Raw genomic sequence first — 14,009 nt, 5'->3', positions numbered from 1 at the left:
TATTACAATTTCGTCCCGTTTTTCTTTGTTTCACTTTTTTATGCATATTTTTGGTTTTTTTATTTTATATTATTTTTTAGGTTAAATGAGGTTTATCTCAATTTTAGTTTTATAATAATAATAATAAGATATTGTTAATTGATTTATTATCATATTATTTCTCTCAGTTTCTTTTCTTTTCTTTCTTTTCTTTTTTTTTAATTGCTGAAGAGAAGAAGTGAGGACAGTTTGTGGCTCTATGGTTTGTGGTGGTGGGACTTTTATTTTGAAGGGCAGCGGAAGTGTGGGTTGTTGTAAACATCCTCGGTCGGATGCTCGGTTCACGGACCGGGTTCCTGCTCCTGTTTACCCGGTTGAAGCTGCTCGCTGCTCCGGTCCAGCTGCAGGTCCACCACCGAACCGAACCGAACCGAACTGATCCGAACTGATCCGAACTGATCCGGATCCACGTCCCAGTGCAGCAGCATGAACGAGACGGAGGGGCTGCGGCTGCGGCGGCTGCACAGACCGCAGGTCATCACGGACGAGCTGCCCGAGCACCGCTACAAGGGGTCCGGGTAAGGACCAGAACCAGGACCAGGTCCGGGACCGGGACCGGGACCCGGTGATCCGTTAATGTCCCGGGACCGATGCAGCCCAACTATCGATTATTGATCAGGTTCTGTGTGTGTGAATAGTACTGTAGCTAATAGATGTGTAACGTTAGTGACCTGCACTGATGATGAGGAAGTGCGCAGGTGCAGGTGATGATGACGTCAGGTTATTGATCGGCAGTGACGTAGTGATCGATCAGAGGGTGATTGGTTCCTGACAGGGGCGTTTCTAGACTCTCTGAGGCCCCGGGGCCAGAGGGAACTGTGAGGGCCCCCAGCCCCCACCGGGCGGGAACACAAACACTCACTGGTAATGAATCCAAACGTCCCAAACTACTGATGATTCAGTTCTGCATAGGCTACTACTAACCCAACTCACAGGGGCGCAGATAGGTTTTTGAAACTGGGGGGGACAAATTTAGGGTCAGGTTGATTTGGTTTTGTGTATGTCATTATGTCAACCTCCTCTCCCTTTCCTCCATCTGCCTCTGGCCTTGCCGTCCCGTCTCCTGTCCATCCTTCTTCTGACCCTCCTTCTCTCTCTCTTTCTTCTGTCCCTCCCTCTTCTCCCTCTCTCCCTTCTGCCTCTTCAAGCTGTAGATCTAATGCACAACTAGGCCTACTGCTGCTACCCTCCAGTGGATCGCTTTCAGTTTCACCTCCCTCACTGCCATCTTCAGGAACTACCTGCAGGCCAGGACCATGACAACATTTTAACATAGCATAAACAAACATTATAACTGCTTTAAGGCATTAGCGCCATTGGCAGTAATTTAACATGGGCATACCTACAGGCTACCACAGAGGCTACCAGTCCCAGGAGCCATATCTCTACTAGAGATTATAAGATTCCATATGGATATGCCAATATAATGTGTTGCTATGGTGGCCAAACTTCCTGTCGGCATAAATGAGCCTGTCAACCAACATCACAGTACAAGCATTTTATTTTAATAAGCTTAAAATAATAAAATATATGTTATTTTGTGTAGTGCATTTTTGTCTATAATGGTTAGTAATGCCTACAAAGTTCAATTCTGGACTCTAAAAAATAATTAACTGTGTCTGTAAGGCGAGATAATAACAAGCTAACAGGCTCAGTCATTCAAATTCAATGGAGGTGATGTATGACAACAACACAATAATTGTGTTAAATACTGATTCACCTTAAATGGAACACATTGCGCCGAGTGTTAGTAACTAAAATAACAGTTCACGGTTTAAAATGATGACGTTAGCAATCGCTGTTGAAACTGTAACCTAACAACTTAGAGTCTAGACCATTAGGCTTGGCAATATCACGGATTCAAGCAGGCCTACACATTTCCAGAAGACCCCAGAAAGCTGCAATGGACGATTTAATTGATAATAAATAAATGCATAAAGGTTTCCCCCTCCCCTCCCCCTTGTGAAATTGGTCTCTCTTCCTCTATTCTCACTCTGTGTCTCTACTACGATTTTACTTCCACGGCGAGATTTCTTTGAACAGACAGACTACCAACAAAAATTGCAAGGTGATATGATAACGTTTATGATAACACACAGTTTACTTACAGTTGATGCTTTTTGAAAAAACGATGCAATCGTTTTCTGCTTTTTGGGTTTGGCTGGCCTCATCTTGCATGCCGTTTTGTTGTTGGTAGTTCTAGGTTATGGGGTCCTAAACTAGGAGCTGTCCCACTGATGCCTGTCATATGCGTTCTGGGTAACTATGGTAACCAGGCTTGAGACGACGCAGCCTACCCAGCTCAACAACCGAATACAGGAGTGTAATACCGTTTCTCGCCACATAGCCCATACGCGTCCAGAGAGGCGCTATTTCGCATTTTTTTCGCATTTTTTTGCATTTCGAGATTTTTCTCTCCATAAAAGTGAGGGGGACGGATCCAAGTGAATCAGAATCTGGGGGTGTCGAGTCCCACCTGTCCCACCCTCTATCTGCGCCCCTGCCAACTCAGTCTCATAGTAACTAAGTTTAATTTATATAGCACTCTTCATAGATAAAATCACAAAGTGCTTTACAACAAGGATAAAATGCAATAAAATACAGTACAGAGATCACAACAAAATATACAGAACAGCACAATAGTTATCTATAAAAATATAGTTTTCTATAAAACCTTGGCTACGTTGGTCCAAAAACATAGAGGGTTTACAATAACGGCTTCTTAAATTGTATGACTGTTACATTTTTTTGGACAATTTTTTTGCGTCCAAGTCACGTAACTCTCAAGTTTCCAGCCTTGAGAACAAAAAACATAGCAGATATTTCTATCATTTTTAGTGGAAATAAAAATTTTGAGGTAGTTTCTGCATAAAAATGCCTTTTGATTACATTTCTAGCAAAAAATATATATTTATTTTCATAATATTCGCTCAGTGAATGTCGGCTACATAATCATTCGCTTGCTTGTTTATTTTATTCATTATGCATTGTGGTAAATTCTAGCGTTTGGCTGTGGGGACAGGCAACAAAGGTGTTTTGAAAGCCTTTTTATAGTAATTAAAAATGATATATCTTTAATTTCTACAGTGATCCATGTGTATGGTGCTTTGTTTATTAATTAAATGTAATTTATATTATATTATTACATGTTTTTATAAGCCTACATTTAATATGCTGGGGACAGAAATGGCGCTCATTTGATGGAATCGCCCATATTCAGTTGCAACGAAAAAACATAACAGATATTTCTATAATTTTTAGTGGAAAAATCAATATTTTGAGGTAGTTTCTGCATAAAAATGCCTTTTGATTACATTTCCAGCCAAAAATCTATATTTTATTTTCATAATATTGGCTCAGTGAATGTACATAGTCATTTGCTTGCTTGTTGTTTCAACAGTAGCACCTACAGTGGGAAGGTTTTCCAGGTGACCCTCATCTCTCTGGGCGGCTTCCTGCTCCTCCCCCTCCTCTTCATCATCTTCATCCTCGACTCTCCCATCCATCCGGAAGTCTTCAGGTGAGACTGAACGTTAATGACACGTTGATGATGACAGGTTGCTATGACGTCATAATGAGTCAGTGGAATGTCCTATTGTGCACTTTATGATCTGGCTCCTGTTTCCCTGCTTTTATTAGTGCATTCTGTCCATTTTTTTTTAATATTATGGTTTTTATGTCTCTTATGTCCTATTTCAATTAATCTTCATATTGTAGCCTATCTGCTCCCACTTTACCTGCTCAGGGACGACAGGCTATAACCTGGCTCAGAGCATCTCTTCTTGTTTTACAAGATTCATGTTTTTTGTGCATTGTCCCTGTTTTAAATAAATAAATTCATTCATAACGAGCTGCTCTGACCAGTCTGTCTGTCTGCCCCCCCCCCCCCCCCCCCCCAGTCTGAAGGAGCCCCCCGTGATGCGCGGCTGCTGGGAACCGAACCTGAAGCTCAGAGAAGCTCAGAGACTCTTCGAGGACCAGATTCTAGGACCCGAGTCCATCACCAACATCGGAGGTCAGTCTGTCGATCGACGTGTCGCCACGGCAACGACAGACAAACACACCTGGGTTGTGTCTGAAACCCCTCCCTCCTCCCTCCTCCCTACTCACTATATAGTGAATTCAATATAGTGACTCACTGGTCAAATGAAAAACACTTTCGGACACTACTCCACCGCACAGTTAATGACGTATTACGTCGCGTAATTAAAACGTTCCGACTGCGATCGTAACGGCCAGTGCAGGTACCATGGATACAACCATGGTAACGGCCGGTGTAGAGGAGTAAAGCAATATATTAAGCGGTAATATATATATTTAAGCATCAAAGATGTTCAATCAAACCCACATAGTTTGAAACAACATTTGAAACACACACAGCCACTCACAACTAAGCATAAAGTCCGCTAGCTTAATGCTAACGTTAATGTAAAACACCATAGACGGGCTAACAGAAATTAGCATCGCTATCCAGAGTCTGTGGTCAGTTTATAACGCTTGTTAGGAAATTTGCTCCAACGTTTGTTTTGGGAGTCTGTGGAATGGGATGCATGATGGGATATCTTGCTCCGGTTAGTGACCATCGGATGCTCACTACATTTGGCGGTGAATTGTGGGATAGATTCAGTCACTATATACTGAACATTAATAATCACTAAACATTCGGACACCACTACAAAATGGCCTGGTCACTATATAGTGAGTAGGGGGGGATTTCGGACACAGCCCTGGTTCTAATGCAGAGGCTCGTGACCTCATTGTGACATCACAAATTTCTGGCGTCAATCAAGATACTCCAGCTCAGATTTTATAGCTGCATTTTATATGAACTCAATTTATATTAGAAAGTTAAAAGTATAGATACAGTTATTTAAGATTGTATGTGGTGTTTTTAATCATAATTTTTTAAAAAGAATAGTATTTGGTTAAAAACATATTTTTATCAGTCTTTTTTCTTAATCAATTACGAGACATTTCAGACGACCCCAAGGTTGAAAAACACTGTTCTACTGGTTTTTACTGGAACATTTTAAATGTTATAAAGTGGAGGAGGAGTTCCTCAGGGCTCCGCCTTCGGACCACTGACCTCCAGTTTTTATTATTTAGATTTTATTTCCTGTCTAATTTTAATTTGTATAAATAGTTTTAGTTTGTTTAGTTTAGTTTAGTTTAGTTTAGTTTAGTTTAGTTTATTTATTTCATTCATTTATCGAGCATAAAAACAAAAAAATAAAATAAACAATGACAATACTGTAACTCTTGAATGAAAGGGGGCAGAAAGAAGCAAACTTATATTGTCTACCCCTTGTTACAAAGAATTAATTCACAAATTAGATAATAACGAACAAATAAAGTGACTTCTTGAGGAAACGGGCACAAAAGGTAAAAACTGAACATTCAGACAAAAAATCAAGCAGAAACAGAACAATTCAGATCAATAAGTTCATCATTGATCAGCTGCATCAGTCATGAAGTTTCCTGACGTTCAGTGATGAAGATGAAGCTGAAGCTGACAGATGTTTCTCCTCCTCTGCCTCCAGATGTTTTCTTCTCTGGAACAGCCGACGGGAAAATCGTCAAGTTGGTCGGTCGCAGGATTCACACGGTGACGAGACTCGGGAAACTTCCCTGTGGTAAGAAAATCAAACGTCCACTACAACAACCGTTAATCTCTATTTAACTGGACTTTATTTTGGAAGTCAAGTGTGTTTCAGAGCTTTTATTTTGGTAGGCTGCATCTGGACTTTTCTTTAGTTCAAGGTTCAGTTTGTTTTGATTTAATGATTAATGGAGTTGAAGGTTTTGAACATTAAACTTCAGTTGGAAACTTTCACAATGAGCGACGACTCTGAGGAAACAGGAAACTAACACAACTGCAGGTTAGAGGGCTTTTATTGTGAAACAGGAAACTAACACAACTGCAGGTTAGAGGGCTTTTATTGTGAAACAGGAAACCGTAGCTGTGTCGGGGGCGTGATGAGGAAGTTTGTTTGAAGCTTCCAGTAAATCTCACTGATGGTTGAAATTACCTTATTGTGGCGGGGCCTCCACTTCCTGGAACCATCAGAGCCTCAGCCCTTCAAAATAAAAGACGCACTGAATCCTGTTGGTGCCAGAAAAACATCAAAATAACTGAGACGTTTGTAAAAGAAAATAATATGAATGAATGAATGAATGAAATTAGTTTATTTCGGTCATACAACACCAATATCAAAAAATCATTTTGTGTGAACAATTTAGCTCGCACATATTATACACAATTACACCCATACACACACACAAAAGAAAATATCATACAGTGACCAAAAAGGGAATCGGCTGAAGCCCAAGGTTTATATTTGCCTCTCCTCCTTTACACTCTATGAAATTAAATTACCTAGAATGTCAACAGTCCAAAATAATAAGATGAAAGTAATCATTACTGTAGGCTATTTTATCATTTTTCATTATTTTACATTTCAAGGCTTTCTTAAAACTCAACAGAGAACTACATGTCTTCAACTCATCACTGAGCTTATTCCACATTTTAACTCCCAAGACTGAAACACATTTCTATTTTATATTAGTTCTCACTAACTTTACACATTTCAAAAATCAATAACCCTCTTAAATGATAGTTCCCTTTTCTTAATTTAAATAACTGAACGATACAAACTGGAAGGCTGTTGCTCTTTACTCGAAAAATGATTTCCATTGTCTTTAGGAACACAAATATCTGAACATTTTAATTAGAGCATTAGATCTTATAAATAGTGGGTTGGTAGGTTAAAGGGACAATGAGGAGTTTTGTTAAAGTGAAGTGTTTTCACACTACATTTATGAGCCTCCGCACCGTGAAATTCTTTGACCGGTGCAAGACAGACTCATGTTTTCATTCATCAAGAATTAAAGTCAGAGGTTGGAAGGCGATCACATACCGTCGTAGTTCCCACCATAAACGGAGATTCATACGGCGGCGTTATTCTCATGACTCGCCACGAAACCGAAAGTAAAGAAACGCTGGTCGGCTCGCCCAGCATTTCCACCACCACTAATAATAACAAAATAACCATAGAGACAAAACCATAGATTTATCTAAAATGGACCATTAACAAGTGGTAACGTAGATTCATCCACGTTAATATCAGACTTTTTTATAACCAAATAGAAACTCCTCGTTGTCCCTTTAACAATAGCACTCTTTGTTTATTATTCTAATTACTCTTTTTTGAAGTTTGATTATATATATGAAGAGTTCATTTGCAAAAAGCAGATAACTCAGTTTATAAGAAAAATATTTGAAAATTTTTAATCATTATTTACATCAGGTGATATCAGTCAAACCAAAGTTGAGTGGCTTTGACCAAGGAGATGAGATGTACAAAACCAGATGTAACTAAATAAAGCTTTATTGAAAACAACATTATTATAATATATGTAAAGAATAATTCAAAAGCATCAGCTCATTTTTTTCAAAATGGCACTTATCTGCTTTTGGTTCTGGTCCAGGTTCTAAGGAGGAGGAGTCGAGCTGCGGTCGACCTCTGGGGATCCGGGTCGGACCCAACGGGACTCTGTTCGTGGCCGACGCCTACCTGGGCCTGTTCGAGGTCAACCCCACCACAGGTGAGTCAGAGAGGAAAGGAGGGCCGTGATTGGCCGGTGAGATCAGGTCAACCCCACCACAGCTGAGTCAGAGAGCGGTTTCACACTGGCAGCGTTCAGACTGAAAAAATAATTGGTTCGGAACCTGAAAAGTCGGTTCACAGCGGAACCAAAAAATAGTTGCGGTTTCCTCGCGAACTGTGACATCATCAGTGGGCGAGTAACCATGTTATATACAGTAGCTTAGTGTATGTATGCATGTATTTGTTGATGTAAATGTGGTGGTTTGTGTCCGTAGGCTCCAGAGCCCCGAGGCAGCGCTGCTCTTCTGTCCAATACACACAGGAAGCTTCACTTTACATTCAGACTAACTAATGCTACTGATACAGGTTAGATTTCATCAATGGTTCCAGTAACTGGTGTGAAAGCTGCTGGTTTTTTGGGTAATTTTAACCCAACGGGTTGGGTTAATCTTTTTGACCCAACTTTTGGGTTGTATGTTCAACCCAAGAGTTGGGTTATGCTAACTACAATGTTGGGTTATTTTTAACCCAACTATTGGGTCGTGTATAAAGCACTGCACTGTTGTAGTGCGCGGACAGCATTTTTCAAATGAACCGGCCGGTTAAGTCACAGAATTACCCAACCCTTAACCCAACAAATGGGTTACTCTCTGGAATATAACCCAATTACTTGCACAGCTCAAGAATTGGATTCAATTCATAGCCCTATAACCCTGAAAATGGGTTAAACTCTGGAAAAATAACCCAAAAGTTTGACTCAACACCAATAACTCAGAAATTGGGTTACAGAGATAACCCAACATTTTTTAGTGTGTGAGAAACCCATGGATGTATTATATTGGTGAAACCGCTAGAGGAGGGCTGTGATTGGCCGGTGAGCTCAGGTGGACCGGTCACAGCTGAGCGTTGTGGTTGGTTGCTGCAGGCGAGGCGACGCGGCTGGTGTCGGGGGGGCAGCTGGTTGGCGGCCGGCCGCTGTCCTTCATCAACGACGTGGCGGTGACTCAGGACGGGAGGAAGCTGTACTTCACCGACTCCAGCAGCAGGTGGCAGCGCCGAGACTACATGCAGCTCATCATGGAGGCCACGGCCGACGGACGGTAAGACTATAGATATAGATATATAACTTTATAGTTTCTATATCTAGAGACTACATGCAGCTGATCATGGAGGCCACGGCCGACGGCCGGTAAGACTATAGATATATATAGATATATAACTTTATAGTTTCTATATCTAGAGACTACATGCAGCTGATCATGGAGGCTACAGCCGACGGCCGGTAAGACTATAGACATATAGATATATATACATCTATATATATATGTCTACATGCAGCTGATCATGGAGGCCACGGCCGACGGACGGTAAGACTATAGACATATAGATATATATACATCTATATATATATGTCTACATGCAGCTGATCATGGAGGCCACGGCCGACGGACGGTAAGACTATAGACATATAGATATATATACATCTATATATATATGTCTACATGCAGCTGATCATGGAGGCTACAGCCGACGGCCGGTAAGACTATAGACATATAGATATATATACATCTATATATATATGTCTACATGCAGCTGATCATGGAGGCCACGGCCGACGGACGGTAAGACCGTTAATATAATACATCTATACATATATATACATATATGTCTACATGCAGCTGATCATGGAGGCTACGGCCGACGGACGGTACCACTTCCTGCTGAAACCTTTCACAATAAGACAAGAATATTCACTGTAGACACTGAGATGATATTTAACCCTCCTGTTGTCCCAATCTGTTCTCTTCCTTCCTTCTTTCCTTCCTTTCTCCCTTCCTTCTTTCCACAATCCTTTTTCCCTTCCTTCCTTCCTTCCTTCCTTCCTTCCTTCCTTCCTTCCTTCCTTCCTTCCTTCCTTCCTTCCTTCCTTCCTTCCTTCCCTTCATCCTTACTTCTTCTTCCTTCCTCTTTTGATCCAAGTGACCTGATCTGTTCCCTATACCTCCATCTTTCTTTCCTTCCTTCCCTCCTTCCTTCCTTCCTTCCTTCCAGGAGGGTTAAAGCAGAAGTAAGTGATATATTTGTGTTAATCTAAGTCTTAAATAGTTGTATCTTCCGACAGCAATCACTTACATAGAGTGTTTGGTCTGAAACACGGGTCTGTCAGTCACTCTGCTCTGAGCCCAGGAGAAAACATTTATCGTATCCTACAGTTTTTATCCAATGAGGAGAGAGAACGGCATGCAGGGCTGTGTGTGCAGCCAAGGAACGCCGTGAATGTGGTGACGTAGGGACGAGGACTGTTATGGTGCGTTCAAGGAAACTCGTATTTTTCCGACCGTGAAGTGGTACCAGTTCGATCTGGTACGAGTTCACGGGTCAGAAGTTACGAGTGGCCGTTATAGTGACTTTCACAGGTAAAACAGGTCGGAAAAACACGAGTGGGTTGCCTGAAACGCTACAAAGTCGTAAGTCGTGACTTGAAGCTGTAATTTACGGTTTCAAAAGCCTGCCTGGAACGCAGCATTAGCCAAAACCACCGGATCGCTTACTTCTGCTTTAATATTCAAAGCTTTTATTAAATGAACTTTATGAATTTCAAAGATTCATTTTCAACAATCGACTTCCTGCAGCCAGGAGTTTCACAATAAAAGCCTCTGAGTGACCCAGGTGTGTGTGTGTGTGTGTGTGTGTGTGTGTGTGTGTGTGTGTGTGTGTGTGTGTGTGTGTGTGTGTCAGGGTACTGGAGTTGGACCTGGAGACCCGTGAGTTGACGGTGGTGATGGAGAACCTGCGCTTCCCCAACGGCATCCAGCTGCTGCCGGATGAGGAGTCGGTGCTGGTTGCCGAGACGACGATGGCCCGTATCCGCCGGTAACCAAACCACTGGATAGAAACAAACTAATGTCGATTTGATCAAAGTTACAGAACAGATGATCGCCGTGACGACTGTTAAATAACTGTCTGTCTGTGATGGAGGAGGCTTCTCTCTCTCTTTCTCTTTCTCTTTCTCTCTGTTGCCACGGAAACCAGCTGGCCTCGTTTTACCCGCATGAAGAGAGAGAGAGAGAGAGAGAGAGTGTGTGTGTGTGTGTGTGTGTCGGGTCAGTGGTTGTAGTGGGAGGTGTTGGGTTATTTTCATCCTTCCTGCTAAACAGGAAACAAGTCAAACTACATCTGTATAATATAATGTTATATAATGTAATATAATATAATGTAATGTAGTGTAATATAACATAAAATAACGTAATGTAATATAATATAACATAATATAATGTATTGTAATGTAATATAGTATAACATAAAATAATGTTATATAATGTTATATAATATAATGTATTGTAATGTAATATAATATGATATAATATAATATAATATATGATATAATGTAATGTAATGTAGTGTAATATAACATAACTATGCGTAATGTAATGTAACTTAATATAATATAATGTAATGTAGTGTAATATAAGATAAAATAATGTAACCTAATGTAATATAATATGATATAATATAATGTAATATAATGTAAAATAATGTAACCTAATGTAATATAATATGATATGATACATAATATAATATAACATAACATAATGTAATGTAATAATTATTTAATTATGTAAACATAATATAATGTAATGTAATATAACATAAAATAATGTATATGATATAATATAGCATAATATATTGTAATGTTATATAATATAATGTAATATAGTATAATATATGTAATGTAACGTAATGTAATTTAATTAATATAATATAATAACTTTACATTAAACTCTTGTATTTATCATCTGTAGCTGCAGTTTGAACATTAATAAAATAAATTAACCCACAGTTTGTTGTTGATGTTCTGACTTGATGATGTCGTGGTGCGTTCAGGGTCCATGTTGCGGGTCTGAATAAAGGTGGGATGGACACCTTTGTGGACAACCTGCCTGGTTTCCCTGACAACATCCGGCCCAGCTCCACCGGCGGCTACTGGGTTGCCATGGCAGCCGTGCGGCCCAATCCGGGCTTCTCCATGCTGGACTTCCTGTCTCAGAGACCGTGGATCAAGAAGCTCATCTTCAAGGTGAGACGGAGGCCACGCCCCCTCAGGCCACGCCCCCTCACCCTGCTCTCTGCTCTGATTGGCTGCAGACTGTTAAAGTGTAGGACGTCATAAACACATCAGTTTATTTTCAGTTCATCAACTGGTCAGAAACAATCTGTTAAAGGGATAGTTCAACATTTAGTCAAACTGGCCCATAGTCATAGCAGTAGGTTCTTTACCTTTAATTGTCGGTGCAAGCTGTTTTTAGAACGGAGGAGCAGAGCCACGAGCTGCTCAGAGCTACGATACGGAGGCTCATTATGGGATTTCTTGGTTTCCCTCATCATCAAACTCATCAAATACACAATCCAACAACTCCACAACGCTCTGGTGGACAAGTTGTGAGCTGCACATTCACCACGCTATGAGATAATAACACAACGTTACCACACAGAGTTGTTTTAGAGGGAAATTCATGCAAAACCACTGATGCGCGTTGCCTTCAGGGACAGTTTTTCATCAACAGTCTCTGTATTTCCCTCTAAAACAACTCTGTGTGGTAACGTTGTGTTATTATCTCATAGCGTGGTGAATGTGCAGCTCACAACTTGTCCACCAGAGCGTTGTGGAGTTGTTGGATTGTGTATTTGATGAGTTTGATGAGGGAAACCAAGAAATCCCATAATGAGCCTCCGTAGCGTAGCTCTGAGCAGCTCACGGCTCTGCTCCTCCGTTCTAAAAACAGCTTGCACCGACAATTAAAGGTAAAGAACCTACTGCTATGACTATAGGGATTATGGCAATGGGGCCAATTTGCCAAAATGTTGAACTATCCCTTTAAAGGAAGAAGCAAGCTGCAGAGAATAGTAAACCTAGCCTCAAAAATCATAGGGACAAGACAGAAACAATGAAGTTGCATGTACGAGGAAGTGCTGAGGAAAAAAGCTGTCAACATAGCAAACGATCCGTCTCATCCACTCAATAGGGAGTTTGAACTTCTTCCCTCTGGTAGACGTTATAAAGAGCCAAGGACAAATCCTAATATTTTTAAAAATTCCTTCATCCCTAATGCAATTGACCTAAGCCCCGCCCCCTCCACTCACTCAGACAAACAGTCAGAGACATTTCACAGGAGGCAGTTGATGGTTTTTGGAGACAGAAAGATTAAATATCATGTTGAAGTCACCAAAACTTCACTTAGCTTTACTGCTATGGCTGTCGGTTGCCGCGAAACGCCGATAGCGACGGGCTAATTTCTGTTAGCCTGTCTATGGAGTTTTACATTATACGTTAGCATTAAGCTAGCGGACTTTATGCTTAGTTGTGATGCTGGCTAACATCTAAACATCTCTGACAATATGTTGCCTCAAATACGTTGTTGACTTAACTTAGAACAGATGTAGACATCCTTGTTAAGTTTATCCAGGTTTAGTTGGTGTTGTGGTCTACTGCATAACTTTATCCAGAGCAGACACTTCTCTCGGTTGAGATGTGGCTTAGGAAAAGGTAAAAAAATCCCCCCGTGGCCTCTCAGGATACCTAGTGTCAGAGTTGCATGTACCCCATGAACACCGTTTGACCATTTTAAACTTAAAATGTCAAGAAAAAACATATAAAAACCAATGAAAACTGACTAACTGCAATGCATTTCAATGGACGTGGAAGCAGAGAATGTCCCAGTGTATGGGCTAGCTATGCACACTGTGATTGGCTCATCGCATTTGGGGGCGTGGCTTAGCCATAGGTCAATTGGAGACTGAACACCATGTTGATGTGTTGTATGATATTTAATCTTTCTGGTCCCAACAGCTATCAGGGCTCGGTGCGATGGCCCGTGGCCCTAACTAACTAACTAACTAACTAACTTTGCCCCCCCTCCTCTTCCTCCTCAGCTCTTCAGCCAGGAGGTGCTGATGAAGTTCGTCCCTCGCTACAGTCTGGTGGTGGAGCTCCATGACGGCGGCGTGTGCACGCGGAGCTTCCACGACCCGAGCGGCGCGGTGGCGGCGTACGTCAGCGAGGTGCACGAGCACGACGGCAGCTTGTACCTGGGCTCGTTCCGCTCGCCGTACGTGGCCAAGCTGGACCTCAGCAAGGTGTAGAGGAGGAGAAGAACAGGACGGAGAGAGAGAAACAACCCAAAAGACGTTTGAGCCCGAAGGGGGCGGAGCCTGAGACCAGGACGCAGCCGAGGGGGCGGGGCATGTCGTCACGGCAACCGACTGACCGACCGACCGATCGCTGGTCGTCTACGGCGGACGGACGGACGACTGTTTGATGGACTGATAATTATTGATTCTTTGTTTACAGATTACGAACAAACG

General features: G+C 41.5%; 1 protein-coding gene across 2 annotated transcripts; it reads left to right on the top strand.

The window, feature by feature from the left end:
• The first annotated feature begins 274 nt into the window (after positions 1 to 274).
• apmap (adipocyte plasma membrane associated protein) lies at positions 275 to 13,806 on the top strand. Of its 2 annotated transcripts, none has more exons than XM_085799148.1 (9): positions 275 to 557; positions 3,443 to 3,559; positions 3,939 to 4,054; positions 5,580 to 5,672; positions 7,528 to 7,644; positions 8,572 to 8,746; positions 10,386 to 10,520; positions 11,532 to 11,724; positions 13,578 to 13,806. In XM_085799148.1, the coding sequence occupies exons 1-9, from the start codon at positions 466 to 468 to the stop codon at positions 13,785 to 13,787; spliced, it is 1,248 nt and encodes a 415-aa protein (XP_085655274.1). In that variant the 5' UTR covers positions 275 to 465; the 3' UTR covers positions 13,788 to 13,806. The 2 variants fall into 2 exon arrangements, with proteins under 2 accessions (XP_085655274.1, XP_085655273.1); XM_085799147.1 differs by having other exon boundaries at positions 3,440 to 3,559.
• The last annotated feature ends 203 nt before the right edge of the window (positions 13,807 to 14,009 follow it).

Source organism: Trachurus japonicus, chromosome 15, assembly GCF_045865225.1.
Source record: "Trachurus japonicus isolate A0001 chromosome 15, Traja_1.0".
Lineage (NCBI taxonomy): Eukaryota > Metazoa > Chordata > Actinopteri > Carangiformes > Carangidae > Trachurus > Trachurus japonicus.
Note: the sequence above shows the minus strand (reverse complement) of the source record. Positions and strands in the feature narration are given on the sequence as shown.